The sequence below is a fragment of the Enoplosus armatus genome, chromosome 5, assembly GCF_043641665.1.
Source record: "Enoplosus armatus isolate fEnoArm2 chromosome 5, fEnoArm2.hap1, whole genome shotgun sequence".
Classification (NCBI taxonomy): domain Eukaryota; kingdom Metazoa; phylum Chordata; class Actinopteri; order Centrarchiformes; family Enoplosidae; genus Enoplosus; species Enoplosus armatus.
The window spans coordinates 18,858,526-18,886,339 of record NC_092184.1 but is presented as its reverse complement, the minus strand read 5'-3'; the positions used below and the strand labels follow the sequence as shown (position 1 = coordinate 18,886,339).

The window sequence follows — 27,814 nt, the reverse complement described above, 5'->3', positions numbered from 1 at the left end:
CTTGCAGTAGGAGACACGTGGTGTGATGAGACAGGACGGGGTAAACAGTTAGAAATGTTAGAAGTGTGAGTGAGTGAGCATGTGTGTTTTTGTTTGCAGTATGAGGAAGCTAGTCCACCCTACAGGGTCTCCAACAGCCAATCAAACAGGCTGGACAGAGACCGGCCCTCCTCTTCTTCTTTCTTGTGTAGCTTACAGAACTGAACCACAGCGCTGAACAAGTCCGCGATCCGCCACGCCTTCTGAGACATCAGTTGGACCACCCTCTGGAACTGAGAGAAGACACACACGTAATGAATCCAACAATAAATACATGGTCATCGACTTAAGCACCTCCAACAATTGCTATTATATTATCTAAACAGCAGTGACAGGTCAACTCATACACTTTTAGCAAAGTGTATTATAAAATATGAGAGAAGAAGACCAAGAAGACCAACACACGATTTTGTGGTCAAGAAAACCCAGTTATAAAAATGCAAGAACTATATATATACATATATATATATATGTTGATAATGCTTCAGGCATTATCAAACATCACTCAACCACTGAGAACAGTGAAGTCATGTTCTCTGTATTTTTTCCGGGAATAAAAATACCCATCCTGTATTTCTAGCCTCAATTTATTTACTTTGTACCACTTTTAGGCCAACAAAGGAATACATAGAGGATTTTTTATTTTGCGCATGCATTGCGTTACATAAGTATCTCTAACTAATAAAATAAAACTATACAATCAGTAACATTTGAGTGAAAAATTAGTCCCCCTGCTTTTATGTCTTTGATTTGACAGCCATGCCTACCTTTGCAACCCTCTTCTCTTTGGACTTCCTGAAGTACAGAGCAGGAAGGCCCAGCTCGGAGGCGGCAATCCACTGCAGGGCCACTCTCAGCTCCGAGTTCACGCACTCAGGCTCAAGGTCACAGTTTACCACCAACAGCACCCTGAGGTTGCTGCTGCCACCTGCTGTCCACACTGAACTGCTCTCTGAAAAGTTAAAGGTGACAGGAGATATTGTATTCTACATTACACACCTTTAATGTTAACTGTGTTGTTCTCACCATCAAAGCACTTTAGGACTGCACCGATAAGTCATTCTGTTCTATACTTGTTTGGACATAAAAAGCCAACGTGCCAAACCTTTGCATGCACTCATACAGTATGCCCAGCTTCATAAAATAGAAATATCCTGGGCTCAGTTGTGCTCTGAGATAATCTTTGTTGGAGTGCAAGTCATTAAACAAAGATGAACTTTGTGTTGAGACCCTTCTGGAACTACGGGCCCTTTTCAATTATTGATGACCATCCTTATTTCACAGAGGAGAATCAAATCGCCTCTATTCAAGCACATCCACTTGAGGGATTAATCACACAGACTCAGCACATACTGTACCTCGAGTCAGTCAAGAGCTCTTGACGAGTAGAGAGATGTTAAAACTGATGAAGGAGGTGAATAATTAAGAGGCTGATAACATTGAGTTGAGACATGAGAATCAATCACTACACTTACCAAAGACATGCTCCTTGGTTCCTGCCAGATGGCCTTTCTCTGTCTCCTCGCTGTGAGGAAAAAAAATAAAGCAACTCAAAGTTACAGAAGCATACAGTATCACTTTAAGAACTAGTTCAACATTTTGGGAGATACACTTGTGCACTTTCTTGCCAAGGGTTGGATGTGAAAATCAGTACCACTCTTGTGTCTGTACGGTAAATATGAAACTACCGCCAACAGCTGGTTAGCTTACCTTAGCATAAAGAGTGGAATCAGGGGGAAACAGCTAGCCTGGCTCTGTCCGAAGGTAACAAAATATGCCTACCAGCACCTCTAAAGCTCACTAATTAACACGTTACATCTTTGTTTGTTTAATCCATACAAAAACTGAAAGTTAAAAAATGACACATTGTGGTTTTACAGGGAGTCATGTACCAGACTTACTGCAAGAAAGCAAAACTGAGTATTTCCTAAAATGTTTGTTACTTTTTACTATTCCTTTAATGTAAGTATATATGCTATACACTGTTCATCTGATTTTTCTGTTTTAAACTCTCCTACAGTTGAGATAGAGATATAGATAGAATAGAAGAAATGCTGCAGACTTTTATATCTATTAAAAGGAACATTATTATCTGTGCTAGAATGACAACGGAATATGTAATTAGCTATAATCTGTCTTGGGCATGAGTGTTAGTCCAACAGCCTGTCACAGTCACATGTCACCTGATTGCTGCGCTCTGGGTGAGAAAATGAGAAAAAGCAATGTACTATCTGCAGACTTCTTGTCATATTAGAGAAAAACGTCATTATGGGCATCAGAGTGACACATTAATGAGAAATATTTCAACACCAGCCTGTGACTCTGACAGTTACCTGATTACTGTGCTCTGAGTGGGCACATCAGAAAAAGCATCCAGGTCTGCCAGGCCCAGGCTGGATGCGCTGCTGGTCCCGTTCCTGTTAACCAATAAAAAACAAGGGATAGCATCATCCGCATGTCGTCTCAAGACATCCGACATGATCGCTGACTTGTGAAGGGAACAATAGGCGCAGCGATGCAGGTCATGTTGTTCATTAGCTGGTGATTAACATATAAATAGCAGCTGCAGCAGCAGAATCGGACACTCGAGGTGGGAGAGCTGGTGATTTTTGTCCAGCAGCAAGCCTGTCTGAATATGAAGATGAGGAGATTTGGAAGTAGTTAGGCGGGTAGGGTGGACAGGCAGGGCTGGCAGCCATGCCCTTGTGTCACAACATGGATTGTGGGAATGAGGTGGAGTTAAAGTAAGCAGGTAGATGAAGAAGTTGCAAGGAGCAGCGAGTGTTATGTTGGTGCAGACAACTACCCTTGCAGTTAATTAAGCAAAAAGCGAGTATCTTACATCATTGCCACAATGAACACATGGAGCCTTCCAGCTTCCCCTTTCCGCTCTCACCCACACGTCAACGTCTTTAGAAAAAAATGCATTTAAATATGCAGTTTATAATGCTTACTTTGGTGTTTGAAATTTAATTTGGTCCGTAAGTTGTTTTAAGGCAAAGTGAAAGCAGGGCCATTTCTACTGTTAGCTTATTTCAACCAGCAAGCACAGAGCAGTGACTCCAAGCTGTTTGGTAAAAGTTGTGTGATAGGCTGAAACAAATAAGAATTTGATGAAGCAGAGAATGGTGTAGCAAATGTTCTGAACTAGAGGCTTTTGATGTGAGAGGTCACAACGCTGTACCACTGCAGCCTACTACTGCAGGTGGTTATGTGCGTGGGGTGCAGTTTAGTCCTGTATGTGAGCTATGGAGAGGGCTTCGTGGAGTGAGCTCTCTGCCATATACTGCCTTAGCAGGCGTGGATATTGCAGCAGCAGTGAGTAAATTAGCATTGGCACAGGAGTGCACAAGTGTCAGTAGCAATGGGCCAATGAGAGTGGGGTGAGGGTGGGAGTAGCAGCGTTTGGAGCAGTATCAAGGAGCAACGGTTACTGACCCCTCGCTCAGCTGGATAAAACTACTGGTCTCCTCGTGGGGGTCATCCTCTGGGGTTATATGGGACCAGCTCCCCATGCTCTCTTCACTGCTAGCACTCATAGAACGCTTGTCCCTCTTCACTACTGCAGCCACCGCCACAGCTGGCCTGTCCCTCTCACTGCTGGGGAGAGCAAACCGCAAGACGGTGGGAATGACCATCGACTAGTTGTGCACAATGTCTGCAGCAATGTGTGCTCTGGCTGTTTCCCCAATGTTGTTCCCATGCTCTTCAACTTGAAATAACTTTGCACCACATAAAAAAGAAAGCTAGTTCATTTCAATATCTTTAATGCATCAGCAAACTGCATTCCCCAGGGGCACTGTTGGATTTTCAGTGTTTTTTAGGAAATTGATTAAATTAAGTCACAATCAGATGATTGATGGCTGCCATCCTCAACAATTCCTGAGGGAAATCAGGATTTATTGACTAGGCGAGTGATTGAGTTCCACTCTTACACAAGGGACAAACAGATGCACTCCAGTTGTTCCTGGATTACATGTATTGTCAGGTGAAAAGGAGCATGTCTTGTGACTCTCCTGTGGCCTGGGAGTCTTTCTGACGTTTTCCTCTCATTCCCTATTGAACAAGTCTTATTTTGAGGATCTAAACTTCTAAAAACAGTCAGAAAAAGATTAACAGATTTTATATTTTCACTTTCCTCTATATACCTCTCTTGCACATTAGCAGCTCTTTTCACTTATACATTTTCAGCAGGTTCATTTGATTCCACACTGAGACACACTATAAACTGCTCTAGTCTTCATTACCCCCAGAGTATCCACTAAAATGTGTTCTGGGTGAGTCTACGCTCTACTGCCTCCTCTGAAAGGACACTCAGACAGAAAGAACATGAGTGAATCTTGCCACCTTGCTGAGTCCTTGTCAGTCTGGTTTGAATAAGATATTAGACCATGTCTAATAATGTAATAATCAGAAAGACTACATACCCTCATTACAAATTAATTGACTTAACATAAACACCATTCTTCAGCTAACCTGCTGCCAAGCAACCTCTCAAGCAAGCTTTAATCTCCCAAAATTCCTTGTTATTTTAGTTGTGTCAATGTAATCTAAATCTCTCTGAGAGTCTTGCAGTTTTAGTGTGTTAGCCAAGTATGAGAGCAGCTTGTACTGATCAAGGTGAGTTGAACAGCCGTACAGTGGATAAAAGATGAAGCCACTAAAAGCTTTCTGCACACACAGTACATCACCCAGACAGTGTGAGTCACAGCCTAGCCAAAAGTTTGTCAAACCTCACACACTGCTAAAATAGATTAGTTTTCCCAGTGAATGGATCCTCCGTGTGCCTGCCACTCTTTGATCAAACTCCAAAAATAGCTTTGGTAAGACTGGACAGTTGTAGGCCCTGGATTTTATTTGTTTAGTGCTGATTTTTCAACTTTTAATGTTACCTTAAAAACCATGTGATTCTTCATTTCTCACTCTTCAGACAGATTAATCTCTACTTTTCACATCTACAGTATGATGCTGGGCTGTAAAAAAGAAACGTTCTGCCTGGAGGAGGGGTCTGACTCTCACACAAAAGGACTGTGAGCAGTGTAATACCTGCTGCCGTTGGCTGTAGCTCTCTCTGTACGCTTGGTAGCTGACATGTCTGGGGATGTTTCCTGAGGTCCTCCTCCTGTCCTTTCAGGGTTTAAAAGACTCTCTTCATCCCTCTGATCTCCCTCTATGTGGATCAGTGGCACATCTCTGGGGCCCCTCATGCGGGGTGCACTGCTGTCACTAGTCCCAGACCCCACTCCAGTACCAATTTGCTCCTGGCTGGACCTACTCCGACTGCAACTTAGATGAGATTGTTTGAACCCCCTTCTTCTTTCACCAACAGGCATGTGTGGCTGTGGGAGCGACCCAGATGTGCCCCCAGCTACATCTTGCTGGCCCCCCAGTGCAGACTTGCCAATGTCTACAATGTCAGCTGCCAGGCGATTGGCAAACTGCTGCACATGGGGCTGGGGGTCTCCCACAGCCTCCAGCTCAATACTGTCCTCTGGATCAGCAATGATCTTGTTCTTTCTCATCAAGGACTCAATGGAGCTCGACCAGGTCTCATGAATCAGCATATCAGTAATCTGGTCAGTCTTACCCCTTTGATAGAGGCAGGAGTCTGACTTACACAGTCCCATGGCTGACACTGAGTTGGTGGGGAAGATATTCAGGGTGTCTCCATGCACATTGCGGGCAAATCCATCAAAAGAGTTGGCTTTAATGGGTGAATTGACAGTCAGGCGCGAGTCTGAGGAACGCCGGTCAGGGACAGAAGACTGTCGTATACAGAAGGGTGTTCTATGAGAAGGGGGGAACAGGCTGTTGCTCCACTCTTTAGTCTTGGCGATGCCATAGTCTTTGTTTTCCTTATCCATGTCCCTGAGCATAAACCTGTAGAACTCCTCTGTGATGCTCTCTGTGCTAGACTGTTTGGACAAGCAGGACGAGGTCCTGACATTAAGGTGACCATTTTTCTTTGATGCAGCCTGTTGCACAGCTGCAGCCAGAATGCTGCTGGCATTTTTTCCTGCGTAGTAGTCCAGCAGAAGGTCAAAGCCCCTTCCCTCAGTCTCCATCTGGTTTACCATGAATCGTGAGAACTCATCTGTAATGCTCTCACAGCTGGACTGCTTAGAGATTGAGCTACCACGACTCAAGTTCTGACCTAACCTACTGCCAGGGCCCAGGGTGTTGGGTGTGCCTGAGGGGTCTGCATCTTCTTCTGGAATGCTCTCATAACTAGAAGCCTTCCCACGGCTCCACCTCTCACACTGCAACCTGCTGCGTGGCTGGCCTGTTTTGGAGGTATCCACCACATTAAGCTCAGGGCAATTCATGATCCTGGCTGTGACTTCAGAGGCAAAGAGGGCAAATGGGTCCTGCGGTTCATCAGGATTGACCGATTCGTCCACCACACGGTTCACGAGCCGTTCCATCAACTCTGGTTGCTCCTCCGTTTTCCTCTTGATCTCACTGAGGCGTGGTGCCCGATGTTTCTTGGAGGCAGCATTGTTGCTCTGAACCTCTTTCCTCCTGAGGACTGTGCGGCAAGCAGGGATCAAGTAGGCTTCTGGCCCTTCGTTAGATGTCCCCTTTAGAGCACAGAACCAGGGTTGTTTCCCAGTGGAGTTCTCCAGGCAGATGGCTGCTAGTTCTGTGGCCATGGACACCACTGTAGCAGCCAAATCGTCAGCATAGCAAGTAATAGGTGTCCTGGACTCTGAGTCCATTCTCAAATACAGCAGAGAAGTGCAAGAGTTGAGGGAGGACTGGGGTGTAAGGGAGGCCTGTCTGCTGTCACTGCCTGTCACTAGTCGCCCCCTCTTCTCTGTGCTATGAACTGGGATTTCACTCCAAGGTTCTCTGATGGTACCACTGCACTGCTGGATCTGCTGGTAATCAGAGAATTCCTTAGCAAGCAAGGAGGTGGATCTAGACTGACTTTGTCTGCATGATGACTGCTGCTGTTGCTCTTTGCTGTGTGCTATGAAGGAAGATGCAATGAGATCATTTTCCTCAAGCACATATTTCTCCTTCAGCCCAGGAACCATGGTAAGCTTATCTGTGCAGTGTAGCATGCCACTGTGGTTCTCACTATTAGTGGACTGGCTATGGCCAACTAAGCACTGTAATTGACTTAACGGATCCTTGTTCTCCTTGGTGGTAGTAGGCTCCCTAGCACAATTATCACCCTCTTGTGTCTCAAATGACCCTTGGTCACATCTAGAGATGTGACTGATTTTCTTCTGTGTCAGGCAAAGGATGTCGAACAGCAAATTGTTTACACTGTCCTGCAGAAAAACCTGGAGGTTTGGTGCATCTTTTCCAGTACCCTCCAGTTCTTTTTTCTTTTTTGCTTTCTCTAAAGCATGCTTGAATAGGCTGTCTGCCACCTCGTTTATTAAATCATCCACCTCTCTTTCATCCATGTAGGATTTTTTTGGACAAGTAATGCCATCTACTATCTTGTTATGCGTGGCCTCCAGCAGGTGCGCTACACTCCTGTAGCCTTGTGGCTGAGTCAGCACCTCAGCTGCTTCCCTGTGTAGGACCTCAGCAATGTTGGCACGAAAAGCTTCAACGCTGGTACCCTCTGCCACACTGCAGTGCAGCGTGAAGGCTGTAGAGGCCTCAGCAGCAGACATCAGACCACGAGATGCTGTGTAGACTTCAGCGGAATCTGCGTCAGAATCGCCGCACTCCCCTGACTCCTCCGTTAGCTCCACAGCTGCTACAGCACCAGCTACCTGAGCCATGCCACACATGGCTGAGGAGAAGGAGTAGTCACCTCTCTCCTCTGGTTCCTGCAGCTCCTCCTCTGTGTCTTCCTCTGAGGCCGATTCCATGGCAAGCTGTTCCGTCAGATGCGGGGTAGTAATGGTGCCAATGACACTGGCAGCACAGGCCAAAGCCACCTCTACATGTTTGGATGGGTGTCCTCCATTGTGGTGGGGAATGTGGGCCTGTGTCCCATTCTCTGACATCTCTCTGGTTTTGGCAGCGATATCCTGGTCAGGCACATGAGACACCTGGGTCTCTGGCCATTCTACAGCCCCGTCAGAACTGTCTGGGCTTTGAACTATAACAATCTTGGGGAGTTCAAAAGAGCAGGTGCGCTGTTGGGAAGGCTGTTTGGTCTTTGAAGGACCAGAGGAGTTGGAAGGACGACTAGAGAGGGACACACTGACAGCAGCCTCAGAGACAAAGGAGGTTTCATCTTGAGAGAGGCGTATGAAGGCATCTTGCAGTACTGACTCGGCCAGATTGGTGGCGTAGTGACCAGCTGATTCCTTAGTGTGGAGGCTTGCTCGCTGAAGCCCTTCCCTTTTCACCTCAGCATCCTCCCTGTTCTGATGATGGGCCAGCTGTCCCCTCTGACATGCAAGTCTGACACAGTGTTTCTGTGCAACCTCTACCAAGCTCTCTGCCAGGTCACCACTCTCCGGTTCTGTGAAGAGACAGGGGAAAACAGAGACAGAAAGGGAATGAAAAATGTCCACGCTGATTAGAAAGCAGCTCCATCAGTTTCCAAAGTGTCACAGCAAGAGTAGAATATTACCCTGTTTTACCCTTCACTGGATGTTGGACCTCGTTTATGTCTTGTTTGTCCCATTCAATTTCCCCTTGGACAAAAATTATTTCCATCTAACACATTCACTGGGGTAACACAGTGGCGATAATTATATACTTCTCTCTTGTGTTATACATTCTCAGTCACAATAGAAATCTTTCAGTGCTTGCTACACAACTGCCATGGTAGTGTTGCTGCAACCTCAGGAGGAAATACAGGGTTTAATTCTACTCAATATGCTGATGTCTGCTAAATAAAAACAAATATGACTAGAATAATGTTTACAATATTATGTTAACAATATTATCAATGTTGCATTTCACTGTATTTTATTTTGCACTTTAAGTATTTGCTGGCCTTAAAATTCTACAGTATCTATGTGAGATAAAAAAAGTGCGATATGACTACCAACACTTCCACTGTCGGGCAAAGACCAACCACTGCTGCACCATCCACACACAGCAGAAATCATTCTTATAGGTAATGATCTAAATATTAACATTTCATTGACCCAGTGTAGAGTTGGCTGTGTTGCATCCTATTTCTGATACAGGCCTAAACATGTAAACATTACAGTTATAAGGAACTGAACGGAGTACTATTCACATGGATTCAGATAATGGTGGTTGTGCTCAATGGACATGTGTTGTTCATCTGACATCTGTTTTAAGATTTTTAAGATGACCTTTTTTTCAGGTGGTACAGCCACTTCATGTTGCACCATATGTAGTCAAGATTTTCTCTAAGGTTTTGAATGGACAGCATGCTGACTCAAACTGTGATTAATGCAAATGTATCACACGAACACTGTGAAGCTGTATAGTGCCATGTTTACATGGGCAGATGTGGGTCTCTTTGACTGTTGTTGAACACTGGGTCACACAAAGGACAGAAAATTGACTTATGGCAATTACGATGAATTCAGTCATGACAGATTAAATCAACATTTATATGAATGCTCAGCATGCATGACTAATTCATACAGATTAACTAACATGACTTAAATTTAACAATGACTAAAATTTGTATCTGGATTCTAATCTCTATCAAAATACACAGTGATAGACAATCAAGAAATACATCTATATTTTCCTTTTCATTTAAGCGCAGTGGTTCAATAGAAAATAGTCAACAATACAGTATGTAAATAAATATCGAGAAACCCATTTAGATCAACACCAAAAACCAATAACTCGTTCATTGGCCTTACTTCCCGCCAGTTTTCATCCAAGTTTTTAAGATATTCTGCCAACTAACACACAAACACGGCCAAAAACAAAACCTTGATGGTGGAGGTAATGACGCTCACCATTTCGGAAGCCATCATCCTCGCTGTCATCACCAAGGTGTTCTGAGGCAGTCAGGAAGTCTTCTTCTATGGACGAGATGGAGCGATTGGTGTCGTCATCGACCCGCTGCCCTGCAGCTCGCCCCTGCTGAAGCTGTCGCTCCTTTCCCCACTGCAGACCAATCAGGAACTTGTTGATATCAAAAATGATGCTGCCAGGTTGGGTGGCACGTCTCTGCCCTGAACATTGAACCAGGCACACACCTGTACTTCTCTGCTGCTGCTGCTGTCCGACCTGAATGGAACATGTACAGATATCTATTACGCATGCACACGCAGAGACACATAAATACAGACGCACTTCATGTACATACAAAGTTCTACATGCATACACACACATACTGAACACACACAAAGGCACACACCAATCATGATTTACAAATTATGAGATTCAATATTATAAACATCTCGAACCGTCAGACTCAGTGAGTTTGTGTAGCTCTCGTGCATGTTTTTCTTCCTTTTATTTGATATGCTATTAACTTATTGGACTTGTTCATGCAAGTTTAATCGTCTGTGCAGGCTCCTCAGGCTGTGTATTGATTCTAAAAGTGGTTTTATACAATGATGTATTTGGTGAGCTTCAAAAGGTCTATGAGACGGTCAATGGCTGTAAGGGAACACTGTATTTAAAGATAAATACCAATAAAAGCAAAAAAGGATGTTACGGTAGTTAGCCATTATAGTTTTTGTGTTATTTTTTATGACTGTTCACTCCATTTTCTGTACCTGCAAGTGTTATTTTCTGTACATGCTAATGTTGGTTTTCTGTCTAACACGTAGTTCTATGCTACAGAAGACGAAAAATGTTTTTATTGGAGTGAATGGGGGAGAATTACTAGATAAAATGAATGCAGTTCCTCCTGTGGATTTTTTGTAGCACAAAAGGTTCAAATCTAAATCACACAAAATTGCAGTATAAAAAAATAAAAGAACAGCTTGCACTCTCTGCCTCGCACTCCAGGCCAGTTAATTCAAAGGCTGAAAATACTTGCAATGGATCTGAAGACATCACTGCAAACTCACCTGAGAGGGGGGGTGTGGCTGAATTTGGCAAGTGTCTGAGGCTTCCAGGCCACCGAGCAGTAGGATCTCATTTTCTTTCGGCTGGTGGACAGTCAGTAATTCAACAAGCTTTGGCAGGTCTGGAGACACTGATGCCAATTTCTGGAGGAGACATGCCGAGCACAGACACAATGCTGGATGATTAAAAATTTAAAAAAAGCTTTTCTTCAAACAACTTCAAAACTAAACATGCGGTCTCTGTGGTTCCAACTCAGAGAAACATAATTATAAAATCCTTCCTGTGAGAAGTCTTGAGCCATGTGGAATGATTATTGATCGCCCACCGCTGCCACCACCAGCTGCAAAAGGCTGCAAAATCTAAACAAATCAAACCTCTAATTCTGGGTAATGATTTTGAATCCATGGCAACCGAGCATATGTTTATATGTGAAATACAATGAACAGAGTTCTTGGGAGACGGAAAGTGGGCGGGAAAGAAAAGAGGATCACGCTGGAGGGAAAGAATGAGCGTGGATGAGGACTCTGCTCACCTTGATGCTTTTGTCATCACGATAGTCTGTTTTCTGAGGGTCCAGATTTACAAAACAGATCTGAGGGACAAAAAAAGAGAAAGGCAAAACATTAAAGTGGAATATTATAGCACAAAAGCTAAGCAGGAGTAGAGTACAAAGTGTCCCAGATGTCAGTTGTGAGAGTGCTATAATGGTAAAGGTACTGCATTGCCTTTCCCACTGCCATTTCTTTGTCACAAATCCTACAAACCAGACAGCTTTCTTCTTAGTGACTCACCATTTAAAAACTACAGCAGCTGTCTGTCGTGTCTGAATAACCACTGTAAGGCTCTGTCTCTCATTGGCAGAGCCCTTTCTAAGAAGACTTTGTCGTCTCTCGGGCTGCTAGCAGCAGGTGTAAATCAGCAGTGATTTTCTTTCCGGCTTCGTCTCTTTTTCCGCTTTTCTCTTCCTCTGTGCCTCTGTCACACTCTCTGCCTCCTCCTCTTCCCATCTCATCCACCTCCGCCTCTGGCTGCAGGTTTAATGGTGTGTGATGGAGTCCTCATGTCAGTGCTGGGAGTCTGGGACTGTATCTGGCTGCTGCTGTTTGACTCTACAGCACACAGCCTCTGATTTAAGTTGGCATAGCCAAGTTAGTCCTGTGTGGCTAAATGGATAAAGCACGTCACCAACAGCATTTGAGGGTGGGGAGTCACTTGAGCACCCATACTCAGCATGTGTGTGTGTGCAGGGTACTGTGAGGTGCTTTGGGAGAAGTCACAGTGCATGTGTCTCAGTCACGAACACATACATTTCTATATATATATAACTAACGTCTAAATGCCACCATGCTTGTCATTACTAATCAAACCAAGTCTTATGTGAGTCACTGAGGCAATCTCCATCTTTTCAATGCAAAACACGCACAGGTGGGATCCCGCTGTCTCTCTTTTACTTCTGCCATCTCCATATCCGCTCTGCCTGCTGCTATCTTCCCCCCTCCTCTCCTCTCTAGACCTGCAAAAAATATATATAGTTTCAAATAATCACATCTTGACACACATCACGGTTTGAAATGATTTCCCTTGAACTACCTGAGGTGCGCTTGTAAAATAGCATATATTCTCCATGATTTCCATCCTTTTTGTGATGGATTTATTTCCAGAAAGTCATGTCAAGGTATAGAAGCCACAATAGATCCAGCATCAAGGTTCTTTACTAGTTCCACGTCTGTTTTCTTGCTGCAGATTTGAGAGCAAAGCAAAAAACTGCTGCAATAAATAGGTCAATATACTGATGAATTTATATAATTCTGCTACACTCTGCATGTTCTCCTTCCTTTAGAAGACAGTCTGGGTTTGCTTCATCAAAGTAAAAGCTAAGATTAAGAAGGAACATTAACAGGAAACAACAAAAACTGATCGGATGAGCCAAAATGTCCTTCAGCTGAAGCGGTAATGCGCCACATTCAGAAAGGCCAATTTCCCCCCTCACCTCCAATCTGATATCCTCCAGTCAAACTTAAAATTTTCCAAACTATTAAGTCTAATGTGATGAAAATTGCCGCTTGAAAATGGAGTCAGTCAAGTATAAAATATGTGAAGTCAATCACAGCTGACAATGTGAAAAGGTTGTCCTTTCTCACCCTGATCAAACCAAGTGTGTGACAGGTATGTTTTCTGCTCTGCCCTTCGTGGACTGCATGTGTCACCTATAACATTTATCTGAAAACCAAAAGGCTTCGTTACCTTTCCCTCAAAAAAACAGCAATCTACTCACTGAGGCGTACAAACCGTTTGTTAATTTCCTTGTCTGTTGTTCGGATCAGTTTAGTGAGTGTCACGAGGACCTTTTTGCGAGAATAGCTGTTAAATGTCAGCGACATACACACAGGGCCTGAGATTATCCTACATCATTTCCTGAAACCAAAGACAATAGCTTGATTTTGCCACTTGCTGACCCTAGTTTGATAAATGGAAATACGGCCTTTAAATTCTGCTTTTACTCATTCTGCACAGTGCTTGTATGCTGTTGTTTCTGCAGCTGATAATGTAGAATAATGTTTTTTAATTGTATTCCTGTTCTGTATCTGGATGCAGATATGCCCTTTATCTAAGTGGTAATGTGATATGAACAAAGAACCACCTTATTTAGTGTCTTACTCAGTTTTTAATTTCTATCCATACCACAACATATAAATAAGAGGTTTGACGGCCTTGCTCAGGAGCACCTCGGCAGTATTCACTTGGACTGATATTGGAAATCATCCCAGAAAAAGCAGCGACAACACCTTCCCCTGCCTGCCAACACATCGCCTGCAGATAACACAGTTTGAGGGAAAGCGTGGCGAGTGATCAGCAATTTTGACCTTGAGAGGGGTTAAAGCAATTTAACCCCATCAGACGGCGAGAGCCAAGAGGCAGTTGTTCTAAATTTGGGAAGCAGAGGACCATCTAGTCATCTCAATGTCCATGTGTGAGACGAGCCCAGGGACACGCTCTGATTCTATCAGTTTTTCACAGACATACTGGACGACACCAGCTTGCGTCAGCCTGTCTCTGAAGGACTGACCAGGTAAACAACAGTCGAGGAATATAAAGAGGGAGAGAGGAAAAGAAATACAGAGACAGAGAGGGTGAAAGTACTAGTTTGACGTGTGGATGAACTGATACACTCAAGGACTTGAATAGTGCTCCAGATAAGAGAGTCTCAACACTGTTGGTAGAAGTGATATATCACTGACTTTCTTTCACCACGTGTTGAAATCTGCAATAACTGATTTTTTGGCCACTTGGGGACAGCAAAAACAAGTTGTAAACACAACACTGACATACTGACATATCACCCTAGTTGATATGCAGAACTTGTTAGCAAACAGTTGCTTATTTGACTCATCCAGCAGATACAGAGCATATTAGCATTCATTTGGAGTCATGTCTCTGTCCACCTGAGGAATCTAAGGAAATATCTGGCTCTTTAGCTGCTAAATACTCCGCTAACTTCACCAGCTAGTTGCTAACTTTGTGTTTGCCGTCTGGTGCTGAGCAGGTAGCATTTGGTTGTTTTTCAGAGCTGAAACAGCTGCCTGCTGCAACTGGACACGACCCTGTGAGAGCAGTGAGAGTGAACCAAAACAGTAAAGTCGCAGCCTAGAAAACAACTGCAGAGTCGTGGGTTAATCACTACATGTGACCCCTTTCAGGTAAAAGTAATCATGTGATCCACTGTTAATATAAAAGTATTGATTATACCCACTTTAAAGGTTAGGGAAAGACTGTTAGAGACGGGACGCAAAGTCAAATACTCATGACATCCATCCAACCAGATGTCTTCACTATGACTTTTTGCAGCGATACAATATCATGATGCTTCCTGCTTTGCTACTGATTGCATTTACCTGAATGCATTGTATTATTTCAAGCTGTTTGAAGAAACAACCTATGCAATTTTCTGTAGAACAATGCATCAACGTTGCAGCAGAGATCCGGGTGTCTCTCCACATCTTTTTCGCTTCACTAGCTGCTCAGCCCACGTAAATCTACAGCTGGGCTCGACATCGGCCCAGCCAACCAAAGCGAAAGTCAGAGTCAGAGTGACTCTGACCACCTGTGCTGATGGACCGCGAGGACCAAACTGGACAGTGAAAACCCTTACAGGAGGGAAATCTGGAAGCAGCCTCAGAGGCAACTGGCAGCAGGGTGAAGGGCATCTTGATTTGTTCTAAAGGGAAAAAACCTGTAGGTCACTTGGCTGAGTGTTTTTGGTCCCTACGTGATAAAATAAGGAGGTTAAATGCTGCAGTTTTGTCCTTTCAAAGTTATTTTTGCTTTTTATTAAACTTGGAGAGAACTTCATTTTTGACCTTGGAAATAGTTTGATAAAACTTACTAACTTCTCCCCATCCACTTTCTAGCTTTCAACCCTATTACACAGTTTTCATCAGCGGGTGAAGTTTGCTCAGTTGTTTTTCAACCGTGATATAGTTGAAAGCTCCAGAAAAAGCTAGAAACAGGCCCTTGAGTTGCAACTATTTTGTCAAACTACTCTTTCAAAAAGGGCAAGAATGAATTCATACTTAAATTTGAAGCCAAACACAGACAAGTCCTAAAAATGGTATCCATGAAATCATAACACCTTCTGAGCTTGCATGTGACAACTGTGACTGTTTTTTAAAGATGCATCTTGTTACTGAGCAAAGGTGAGTACCAGTCCTCTATTTTGAGATTTCTCTTCTATTGCATAATATTTTAGCACGTCCATTTGTCTGCTCATGCAGTATAAGAAGAAGAAGATGAACACTAAGACTGTAGACTTTGGATTACCTTTAAAAAAAAGTCAGTATTCAGCTTCAGGAACAATTCAGTCACTTTTCTGTTCAGCTGGTAGTGTTGATCCACAGACCCAGCAGCCAAATTCAGCTACAGTATGTTTGGTTATTGTTGGAGGCACAGTGTGTGTGTGTGTGTGTGTGTGTGTGTGTGTGTGTGTGTGTGTCCGAGACCCTAACAATGCACACACCCACAAGGGTTCAATTGTCCCAACTTATTTATGCATAAAATCCCATTTGGCCCTGGACATACAAAAACTGTCAGGCAGGCAGATTTCTTTCTTTCTACTTCTACACACACCTACAAACAGAGCTTATGCAGATACACAGTTTCAATACAATATTATGTGCACAGACGTGGTCGATATAGTAAACCATCACAAACATTTCAGTCTCCTTTGTCCATCAAAGCTTCATTCCTCCTCAGCAGCCCTCCCTTGCTGCTCACTACGCTGATCCTCCCACACACAGCTGCTGCTTCTCTTCGTCCTTCTGTCTCCCTTTTTTTTTCTTTAACTGTGGCTTTTTAAAAAAAAATAGTTTTCATAACTTGAAACACAGTATTTTTGTTATACTGCATTTTTAGTCCTCCATATTCTGTATGCTTGTTTTGTGGGGTCTTTCTCCACAAAAGCAACAAAATAAGGCAACTCGAAAGAATTAGGCGAATAAATTGTAGGTAAACGTCCGTCCCTCACAGACCTTGAGATGCTGCCACAAATGCGGGTTTTCTCACTCTGAGGTCACAAAACTCAACACAGCTCCCTCGATTATTTTGTTTTGACTTAACTCAGTGGCTGGCAACTTCAATTATAATCCATTTTAAATTTAATTTAATCTAAATGAAGTTTGGGGGGGAAACAACATTAAGGCTCAGTGACTCCGCCATATTAATTTTGTGTTGCGACCCACAAGCTACACGGTGCCGGTGTAGAGACCAGACAGGCATGCTGATCTCACATACTGGTGACTATAAACAGCCTTATTTTGTGTTCATAAATGTAAGTACATGCTGGTAAAATGGAAAACATCGGCTGTCCACGAAACATAACAGGAAACAACATACGATGAAATTCCACATGCTATACATTGAGGTTGTCCTTGAATATGGACGTGAAAACAGTGTGGACTTGATCAACGGCTGTGCCTTTCTACTGCTGAAAGAAACAGGATATATGCAGCACCACGAGTCGTGAATATCAAGCGCACACACACACACAGATATACAATTAGCGTTTGGCTGTGAGTTGCTCAGCCTGGAGCCCCGGGCTGAAGAGAACATCAAGAAGCTGATGCTGTCTTGGTTCTTCTCAAGACATGAATAATACGAATATGTTATGGAAAAATGTTGAAAACAGGGGACATATAGCATCTCTGGGGAGTGTATACATTCATCTGTGGGTCGACAAATATATACATTCCCCAAAGGATGATCACTTTATCAGTAAACATGGACAGAAACATGTTAATAGGCTCATAGAAGAGAACAAAAAACTCTAAAGGACTATGATGAAAAACAGCAGCCTACGAACAGACCCGGGGTAGTCGATGCTGAGTAGCTTCTGTGTCTCTGAAATGCACACATTTTAATGTGCTGTTTTCACATTTGGAGAAGTGCTAAGATGTGTTTTCATCACAATAATTTTACTGCTAATTGTTATCAGAATATTTATGTTTTATCTTCATGCATTTGAAATGAGATCACTTTTTACGCTATCTAAATCTTGTAATTCTGTCCTCTTGACCCTCAAAGAATCTATAATGTACCCTGCCCCACATTCACCCCCCCCAACCCACCAACCTCCAACATATAAATAAAGCAATCAACCGTCAGCAGGGTGGACAGTATGGAATATGGAAAGATGTCAAGCATGCAGCTGATAGCAGTAGTTTTAGAAATACTACAGTAGTAGTAATGTTGATCAAGTGTTTGTGGCAGATTTACAACTTCACCGCCACTCATTCATTCATATCCCCAATTCTGTCACTCTCTACTGCATCCTCGCTAGGCTAACGTTAAGCTAGCAGTTCAAACAGCTCTGAGCCACCGCCTTGAGGTGTCATGTTTTATTGCTGTATTGTTTCTATCCAGAACTTTGTCATTATGTTTTCTCTTGAATTGTATCCTCACATAAGTTAAATATGCAGATCAACAAAAGGAAATGCATCAGAGATTAGGTAACTATCTGCCTTGCAAAGAGAAAAATATAAGGTGCCGCCTTCCTCCTCAAAATGCTCACCCTGTCAAATCCCTCAGGGGTGTGATGAAATTCAGTGTGACTATCACAGCAACATGACACTTCTCTGTGACTTCATGCATTAAAACATGAGTGAGTGATCAAAGGTGACAACATGATGCAGCCAGAGGTGGGAGAAACACAGGAAATCAAAAGCTTTTACCTTTTATTTAGCTCACGGTTTTTGGCCTTCCGCGCTCACTATTTTGGACTATTCCCGTACCTGAATACATAAACACAGCTTTTTTCTTTTACTCTCAAACAAACACTTTTTAGAAATCGTGACCTTATGAATGAATTTGGGTTGATTTAGATATCGAGGTTGATCAAAAATGGATCTCTAAATAGTTATCTTCCAGTGAAATCAGAATATGCTGTTTTTAACCTTAACCCCCCCCAAGCTCCATTCAATACTATATTTGTTTTGGTCCATTAAAGCTAAAAAAGAAAGGTCTGTATTACTGTCTGCTGACAGAGTATCCAATGCTTGAATGTGGTTTTGTGGCTACTCCTCTCACTCTGTTTGGATCAGCGTTCATTGTTTCACCCTCGTCTCTTTTGCCCCCCCCCCCCCCCCTTTTGCCTCCCTGTACAGATCAGGCCAGGACAGAAGAATTAATTCTCACACAGTGTCATCAATTGTAAGCTGCCATTTGATTGATTGGCCGGTGTAAAACCACAGAAAAGCCGAACGGAGAATTGAGAGTCAGAGGAGCAATCTGTCATGTCAAAAGTCCGAAAGCGCCGCCGGGGGAGGACAGGCCACATCTGTTCGCGCTCGCATTAAAGTTCCCTCTGATTCATAGAAAACAGACACAAGGTAAAGAAAACAAACGACCATTGTCTCGTTTAAACAAAAAGAAAAAACTGTAAAGATGAAGCTGCTTTGTTTTTACATTTACAAAAGAACAATGAAGATAAAACTGTCCCCATAATCCCAAACTCAGGTACGAGCTTGATGAGAAGCGGCCTGTTCGGCAGCGACAAGGACAGCACAAGTGATGTCTTTGTTTTCAAGTTGGCAGCCGCCACAAGTAGCATTTCAAGTAAAAAATGACGAGGAGGAGGAGAGTCATGGTGCAATGCTTAAATCTACTTCACTTCACATGCCCAGCTTAATGATCAGCTGGGCATGTTGGGCTGATGCACAGACCATTTGCTCTCCAGAAATCCACTAATCTTTAATGAAAGCTTGCTGTATTACCAAAACATGTATTGATATATACTGAGAGCTGTATGAAACATAAAAAAACACTCTGACAAAACTCACACACAGTTGTTTAAGTCCTGTGTACGTCTTGTCCCACATAATACAGCTGGTGTCTGGGGGTTTCAGGAACACGGCTGCTCACACTTACGAAGTGTGACATGAGTGTGTGAGAATGGTGCTCTTTGCTAAATTACTGCTAGTCCTGTTTCCTTGGTAATGATTATCAAACACTTTAGGCATGTTTTAGGGAGGAGTATGGAAAAAAAATGTCAAAACACTTTGTGCGTTACTGGCATTTATGCTGCATAAGAAGGACCAGCTCCAGTCCATGATGGAGGAATTAAAAGTAAAAGGTAACTCTTGAGGACGAACTGCAGGAAGTTATAATAGCATCCTTTAGAAAAGGCTTGAAAACCCTGTTATAGTCGCTGTGTTTAATCACCCTTTACATATAATTCTTGACCTCCCATTAAAACTGTGCTATGAAATGAGAGACCAATAGAAGTAGCACTAAAACTAGAGTTGCCATATTTTCCAATCCCCAGTGTACTGCATGTTCATGCACACGCACATGTATGCACTTCTGCTCGCACTTCTGCTCGCACCATAGGCGTTTTCATCAGGATGGGGGACAATTATTTCAGCGCTTAGCACACCTACCGAACGTCCCTTTCAACACTATGGACGCCTTGAACAGAGAATTTACGAAGGAAGGAGTAAGCCTCTCTTCGGCTAATCGTACTGACAGGTTTTGTCAACAGCCTTGACACTTTGATTGACTGACACAAACACAGACAGATCAGTGTTGAATTCAGACACGTGCATTGTTTATGTTTTTATATTGGGTTAGGTAATAATGAGTGGGGCAGAATATGATAAACGTCTATCTAAGCGCTGAAAATAAGTATAACATTATAATTATTATTTTAATTGTGGTGAAAACCGGGACATTTTAGTGTTTTACAGATATTTGTTGGGACACCCAGCTTGAAACCCCAGATGAACCGGGACAATCCCGGACGAACTGGACTAACTAAAACAAGACTAATAGCCTGCACGCATGCTAACAGCTCTATGAGGCTATACATGGGCGAAGCAGCGCTTTGAGCTAAATGCTAATGTCAGCATGCTAACATCCTCACTATGAACATGCTGATGTTTAGCAGGTATAATATTTACCATGTTTTGCAGGTCATTTTTGACCTGATGATGGTGCTTTATTAGCTAAGGGAGTTAGTACAATTCATCCTGAGGGGACGATTAATGTGTGTCCCAAATTTCATTGCAATCCATCCAGTAGTCGTTGAGAGATTGCCATCCCTAAAGCTAAAAATCAACTGCTAACCTGTAGAGACACAGATTATCACTGGTTGTTTCAGCATCTCTCCGTGGGAGGTCTAGACTTCCTCCAGATCTGCGAGACTGACCCCACTGCTCTTGCAATTAAACCGGGATCACTAAGTTGAGGTTGCAGTTCATGGCTCAAAGATAGTGCTGAGGAATAATTTCAGAAAAACCCAGGGGCAAAGAGGAAAGCAGACTGTCAGAAATATTTTGCAGCTAAAGGTGAGAAAACTGATTTTACCCCTGAGGAGATGAAATTCAGACTTATTATTAGGCTATCACTGAAGTGTGGGCGAATGTGTCATTTCTTTTGAGAAACTACTGTACATTTCAGATGATGTTATTAGAGAGAACAGATTAGGTATTTCAGGTACTTTCTTTAATACGGCCCACCTACAGGAGGGGCCTTCAACCAAATCTCATCTTCCATAAAAACACATCCTGGGCTTGATGCAGTGTTGTTTCATTTAGAGGGTCGATGCAGTTTATATATACATCCGTGCCTGTTGTAAAATTGAATTGATACTCTTTTGCCTCCATACGACAGAATGCCTTGAAGCCACTTGACAGATGTAAATCCTGAACGCAATTCATGCTTAACTTGCAATTTCAAATGAATGAGTGATCAAAGGTGACACATGCAGAATTGGGTGACAGAGAGGATTAAGCACGTGTGTCCTCTAGAGCTAAAAGCCTTTCTCTTTTTTTGCTTTCTCTCTTGATGTCTTTTCTAAAGTCCCACGTCCTTGCCTAAACGACCAACAATGTCCTCAGTTATCAAAACACACACTGTGTCCAGTATATCCTCGCTGTTGTGTCATTTGACACTCCTCAAAATGTTGTATATGCTTTACCACTGTAACTGTTGTGATACATGACAACATGAAAAGAATGGGAACGTAAAATGATGCTGCAAGCTTGTGGAGTTTTGGCAAATTGTGTAAACCAGAGTTCATGAAGACTGAAAACACCATGATTACAAACTATATATAGCAACTTAATGGTTACAGAAATAAGTTTAAAGTCAGCAGCTCAGCAGTTAGAATCATAAAATCTGATTACAGGATGTGAAAGAGTCTGCCTCTCCATGTCAGCTCAAATAACAATCATATTTTTGTCATGGTGTTTCAAGATTCTTATTTCTGCTAAATCTATCCCAGCATGCACCGAACAGAAGGCAAAGAGAGCCTGAAAATGGCTCATTAACAACCACACAAAATGTACCAAACAAACAAATGTGTTCGGCTGTGTAGTTCCCCCTGTTGTCAGTCAAACCCAAATCAGCGGCATTAACTTCGCTTCGCTTATGAGGTCATGTGAAGTTGAGTCAACTCGCCTGTACTGACGCTGTCCTGCTGAGAGTCCGGGAAGAAGAAAGTCGAGAAGACGGAGGACTTAAGTCCAGCAAGAGTGTAGTTCTCCTAATCCAAGAAGAGAGTCAAACTACTGTAATCCTTGAGAGCTTGTGTTATAGCAGAGGCGACCCCTCTGTGATAGTGTTTTTTCATTTTCACTCATAGAGTGTGATAAAATCAGCAGAGATACATTTCCCCTACAAAACCATCTTCCTTTAATAAATTGCCTGCTGAGACTACATTGAGCTTTTAACAATCTTTCATCAGAATGAAATTGCATAGTTTATGACATCTACTGGGAGAAAATCTTCTGATTCTATATTAAAGCAGCAGAGAAATGATTATGAGAAGTGATGTTGCATTCGTAGATGCAAAAATATCTTTTTCAAGAATGCAAAATACAAGCCACATCCTCCTTTCATTCACAGAACTGGCAACAATACCAACATGCTTCTCATACAACACTCAGCATCAGCACCGCCTGACAACATCAGAAGTAACATTGTTCATGGATTTTTCATTTGTAAATTAATAAATATTTATTTATGGTGAGATTTCCCTTCCATCAAACCTATGAGCAAGACACTTAAAGACTGATTTCATGCCAGGCTGAAAAGCAGTGGCTCACTGCCCTTCCTGGTTGAAAGTTTCACATCTATCGCAGTTATTCAGGTTCATTTATGCATATCATCAACGCCACCTCTCCCAGCAACTCCTCCCGTGAGCTGTTGATGCATATGAAGTAGTTATAAAAGGCTGTACTTCTTTTAGAGCAAATCGATCACAAATTTGAACAAATCTAGAGTTATTTGGACTGTTGTCTCAAAATGGTGACTACAGTATTGTCACATCCGTCATATGAGCCGAAATCGAGTCCATTTTCTCAACACACACGAAGTGACACATCAAACCTTAAGAACAAGAGCTGCCCACAAGCCACTCACAGGAAGCAGGTTGAAGAGAGTGCAGTTTTCAGGTGTCACATCATTTCTGCCTTAAAATTTAAACCGCGACCTCGCTGTCATTTGAGGCCCACAAACATGCCTCCCACGGCTTTAAAAGTCTGCTCTAGAGATGACTTGGTCCATCTTTTGTTGCCAAAAAGGGTGCTCGTGTTTCATTATCCACAGTATGCTACTCACCATGGTGTAGCTGCCCTCTGTGTCGTCGTCCAGCAGGCCCAGTCTGCACAGAGCTTTCTCATTCCTCAGCCAGTACTCCGACGAGTCCAGCACACTGTTGCTGCACAGCACCTGCAGCACACAGATAAACCCTGCTCAGGTACAGCGGCACTGAAATCACCACACAGAGACGCACATGATTCCACACACACACACACACACACAGTCTGAGTCACACATTTGCTTTCATCTGCCAGTCTCTGCGTTTCCCCCTCTGGTTGTTGGGATCAATTGACCTTTTCTCCAGGACCTTTATTTCAGGATAAGTGTCCGCGGCACAGGATCAATAATCTGTCAGCTAACCAGACACTGCACAGTATATATACGACAGTTATTGTTTCCCCCCTGGAGGGACATTTTAATGAACCCTTTAGGATGAAGGCTACAGTCATAGAGCTGCTTTTGTCAATGACAGACAAGCGTCCTTGTGGTATTGACTCATTTCACATAAATAGTTGACTTTGCTGTTTGATTAATCACTCAATTACAATGCCAATTTGTTTACAAGGGTGAAGTTAAAGAATCCCTTGATGCTCATCGCAGTGCAAGGGTTTGACCCTGTGGTTTATTTATGTATTTATTTTTAAAAGAAGAAGAAACTAGAATTACCACCCCGCGGTTGTATGCCTCCACCGACCAGTCAAGTTGCAGTTTAAATCCATGTCTGTCCAGACTCATATAACATATATAGTGAATACTTGAATAGATTAAAAGGTATAAAGTGTATTTTTTGGCTAATTGTAAGTTATCACTACATTGATGATACATACATAAGATTCCAGTGAACATTGTTAAACTGATTAATGAAGGATTATCATAGATGTACTGGCTAAACAGGTACACATGTACTTGATTACTATGTAAAGATGGCTTCTTATAGAGTATAGCTACACAAAATTAGGCACGCTCCGATACGTTGAATGCAGTCACGTGATTAAGATGACGCTCAAAATTCAAAAGGACCAGGAAGTGAAAGGCAGAATGGACGAGATGGAGGAAAGCTAGTTATTGTTCACTCATCGTGTCGTCCCAGTCAACATGTGTGGGGAAAAAAACAGATGTGTCTAAAAATCTATTTTGAGGTCACAATGATCTTTGACCTTTGAATCAAAAAATGTCACCTATTCAGAGATCTATCTGTGAAATATAGTCATCAAGTTATTGAGTTATGGCAAAAACCATGCTTTACGAGGTCACAGTGACCTTGACCTTTGACCACCAAATTCTAATCAGTTCATCCTTGAGTTCAAGTGGACGTTTGTGCCAAATTTGAAGACATTCCTGAGATATATACAACCCAAAAACATAATGCCTCCAGCCATACGGGCATAGAAACCGCTGATAACAGACTAAAATCACATGCTATAATTAAAATAATTCTTATGCAATTACTTAGACATATGACGGATATTACGTGTGTGTTGTTCATCCTCACTGTGTATTTTTAGTAACAAATCATGCCCCCACATGCTTGCACCCCCAGGAATAGGCCATCTGTGTGGGCCCTCGGCCAGGTAAAGGTGACGTAGACTCAGCTGATCTCACTGAGAGCGATCATATCAAAGGCTGCTGGCACAGGTCAGCGGAGCACGAGGCCCAATTATAAGAAAGACATCACCTTGCATCTCTACAGGACACTCGAGTGGAAGTCGGTTAAGATCATGAGCGGTGGGCTAATTACAAACGCACACCGGCGAGTCCACCTGCACAGACACATACAGTGAGGGACAAATAAGACCTACACACACTTTTAAAGGAAATCCAATCTAGCCTCCACCTCAGCCCACTGATCTGTATTTCCCCTCCTGTCTCTCTGGCGCTGGGAGATGATAAATCTACTGGGATGACCCGAGGGCCTGGCTGTTCCTCTTATTGCACAACCCCTGGGTGTCAAAGGCACCCCGGAGGAGGAAATGAAAATCTTCTCCACTGCTGGTAACACACAATGAGATAAACTGATGGAGACAGATATGATGGACAGGTGCGCAGGTACATGAGCACAGAAAGAGAAGACAGAAAGAAGAAGTGGTCATACAGCAGACAGACAGGGGGACACACAGGTAGATAGATGCAGCTCAGTTTTTACCTTCTTGCAGGCGCTGATGGACGAGGCCACGGTGCTCTCTGTGCCGCCCTCCACCTTGACAGACTCTGAGTCTTCGAACATGGCGGACGATTGGAAGTTACTGCAAGGCATAAAGGGCACAGAGTTGACTTTGTCAGAGCAAGTTCTTGTCAAGCGCTCAACGCCTCCCTTTATTTAAAAAAAAAGTCTGGCATCAGTAAGGACAGGTTATCTCCGCTCTGACTGGAGCAGCCCACTTCCTGTCACATTTGTTCACACTGTACAGCCGTGCCACTTTTCCAATGTGTTAACCAGACAGCTAATGTCGGACAGGAGAATCATTTCAGTATTCTGAGCTGAATAATTCCTTCACATAGATCATTCCCAGGCTAGCATGACAGGGTCAGGGCAGGTTCTGATGCCCCAGTTTGCACTTCAGAAAATGTACCAGTTTATGGCCAACCAGGGTGACATGTCCCATCATTTATTGAAGAGCGCAAAGAGTTTTAGGTGTTGGTCTTTGGATGTCAAGACCTTTTTATGGCAATATTATTCATGAGAAACCACTGTAGCACCTGCTAAAATGTTTCTTTAGGGATTTCTGTGATGTCTTCTCTCTCTGCATGTACCTTTTTCATAAATGACATAGACTCTCCCTCGCATGAAGGGCGAAGCCAACTGCATGTTGGACCCATTAGTGAACTGTAGCTTTTAGCAGAAGGCTATCAGTGTTTAAGAGACCTTGCAAACGTCACACACATGCATTAAAGTTTCAAAAATTCACAGCCACTTTTCCAAATCGTGAAATTTGACTTTGGCAACAACGGCGACAGAGAGGATTACAGCGGACAAACAGGGAAACACAACATGTGACCTTCATTTGGTGCATGGGGCGAAATTATTCAACAGTCTGTAGTGATGGGAATGCCTGTCAGACTACGGCCGGCCTCAACGCAACATAGCAAACTCAAAAACATCCCAGGAAGGCGTCATTATCCTCCGTGCATGCTTTCACTGAGATAAACCAAATCGAAGCTTATCTGGAATGGCATTAATGAGGATCAATTTGGAAAATAAAGAGGCTGGGGATGCATACTTAAATAGGAGCAGCTGTTTTTTTTCCTGTAATCCACATATTTCAAAGCAAATTAAAAGCATTTCATTTTGAAAGCCCCCCCCCCCCAAAGGGATCACACAACTGTATATATTTGCAGTTATAATGAACATGCCTGATCTAAATAATTGTGTCAGGAAAAGTGAATTCACTGTCTGACCAGAAAAAAAGGATGATGTACTGGAGATAAGTGGCTATGATGTGCTTTAAATACGCTGCTGTATCTGCGAGGCACACATCAAAACACCCATCCAACACACACACACACACACACACACACACACACAGAGGCACTGATTCTGCAGTGAATATGTTGGATGCATGCAGAAAATTGGAAGCGGACGTCACTGTAAAAAAAATGGAAGTGGAAAAACACAAAAAAGAAGAGGAAGAAAGAACCACCATAGACTGATGTGTCTGTGGCGTTCATGCAAATGTTGAGTGATTTTTTCAGAAAATTGAAGAGGACCAGCGGGGTGGCTCTGTCACGCACGACCTCCTTTTCTAATCTTTGCGCTTAACGACCTTTCCATCTAGACACGGTGATGATTGACAGGTTGGTGCGCTCTCGTGCTCCTGAGGCCGCATGCAGGTACCCGCGCAGACATCAGCCTGATGTGAGGACACAATTAACCCCTGAAGGGCCCCGGTCCGCTGCTGTAATTTACCCGTGGAAGCGTGTGTGGTGGAGGATGTCACCGGACTTCAGAGGCCATGCAGCCCAGTTTATTGGTGCGCAAACAGGCAACTTTTGGTGGTGGCATTCGGATTTCACTGCTGTGGAAAGCGTTCAACGGCACAAAAGAGTCAATGTGGTGAGTGTATGTCCTGCAGACTGCAGAAAGCTTTCATTTTATCTCTAATTTTGACAATTACCCTGGAGGGAAAAGCAGACAGAGGACTAAATCTTATTAAAAAACATATCGAAGTGTGAAAATGGAACATTTCTATTTTAATCTTCGTTGCCACGCATTCCTATCAGTCAGGCCAGGCAAGCTGAAACATCTAGTTTACTGCACAAACACTGACGGTCTACTGTGAAAGCCGCTTTACTGCAACACTGGATTTTGGTGCGCTTTTTCAACACTGAACACAAACTGACTCACTTTGCACAGTCAAAAAATCTCTCCGCTTTCATTCAATGCAACATAAAAGAGATGGTGCATTGGCACCTCACACACACTTCATTCCAGTGCTTTTGGAAATAAATATCTGAAATGCTGTATTTTAAAAGGGCGCTACAAACATCACAGCAAATGCATATGTGAAAACATGCAGAAAAATATTGGAGTAGCATCATGAATGCAACAAAAACACTATAAAGTAGATGTTCACTACTGAATAGCAGACATACAATTGAATTGCCTGTAGAGACATTATGTTGATTTTGTTTGGGAATACGCGCCTACGTTCCTCGACATTCTTGTTTATCCCGGAATAAAGAGCAGTCTCTTACCTCGGCGTTTTCAGAAGGCACTTAGCGCCTGCCATTCTGTCAACAAAAAAAGCCAAAC

The 27,814-nt window shown here is 43.0% G+C and overlaps 1 protein-coding gene across 1 annotated transcript; it reads right to left on the bottom strand.

Moving 5' to 3' along the window:
* Positions 1 to 119: 119 nt before the first annotated feature.
* sphkap (SPHK1 interactor, AKAP domain containing) lies at positions 120 to 27,791 on the bottom strand. The gene is made up of 12 exons (XM_070906467.1): positions 27,757 to 27,791; positions 25,208 to 25,307; positions 23,083 to 23,193; positions 11,504 to 11,563; positions 10,974 to 11,114; positions 9,909 to 10,173; positions 5,086 to 8,476; positions 3,478 to 3,639; positions 2,373 to 2,456; positions 1,515 to 1,564; positions 807 to 991; positions 120 to 272 (listed from the first exon to the last, which is right to left on the bottom strand). The coding sequence occupies exons 1-12, from the start codon at positions 27,789 to 27,791 to the stop codon at positions 120 to 122; spliced, it is 4,737 nt and encodes a 1,578-aa protein (XP_070762568.1).
* Positions 27,792 to 27,814: the final 23 nt, after the last annotated feature.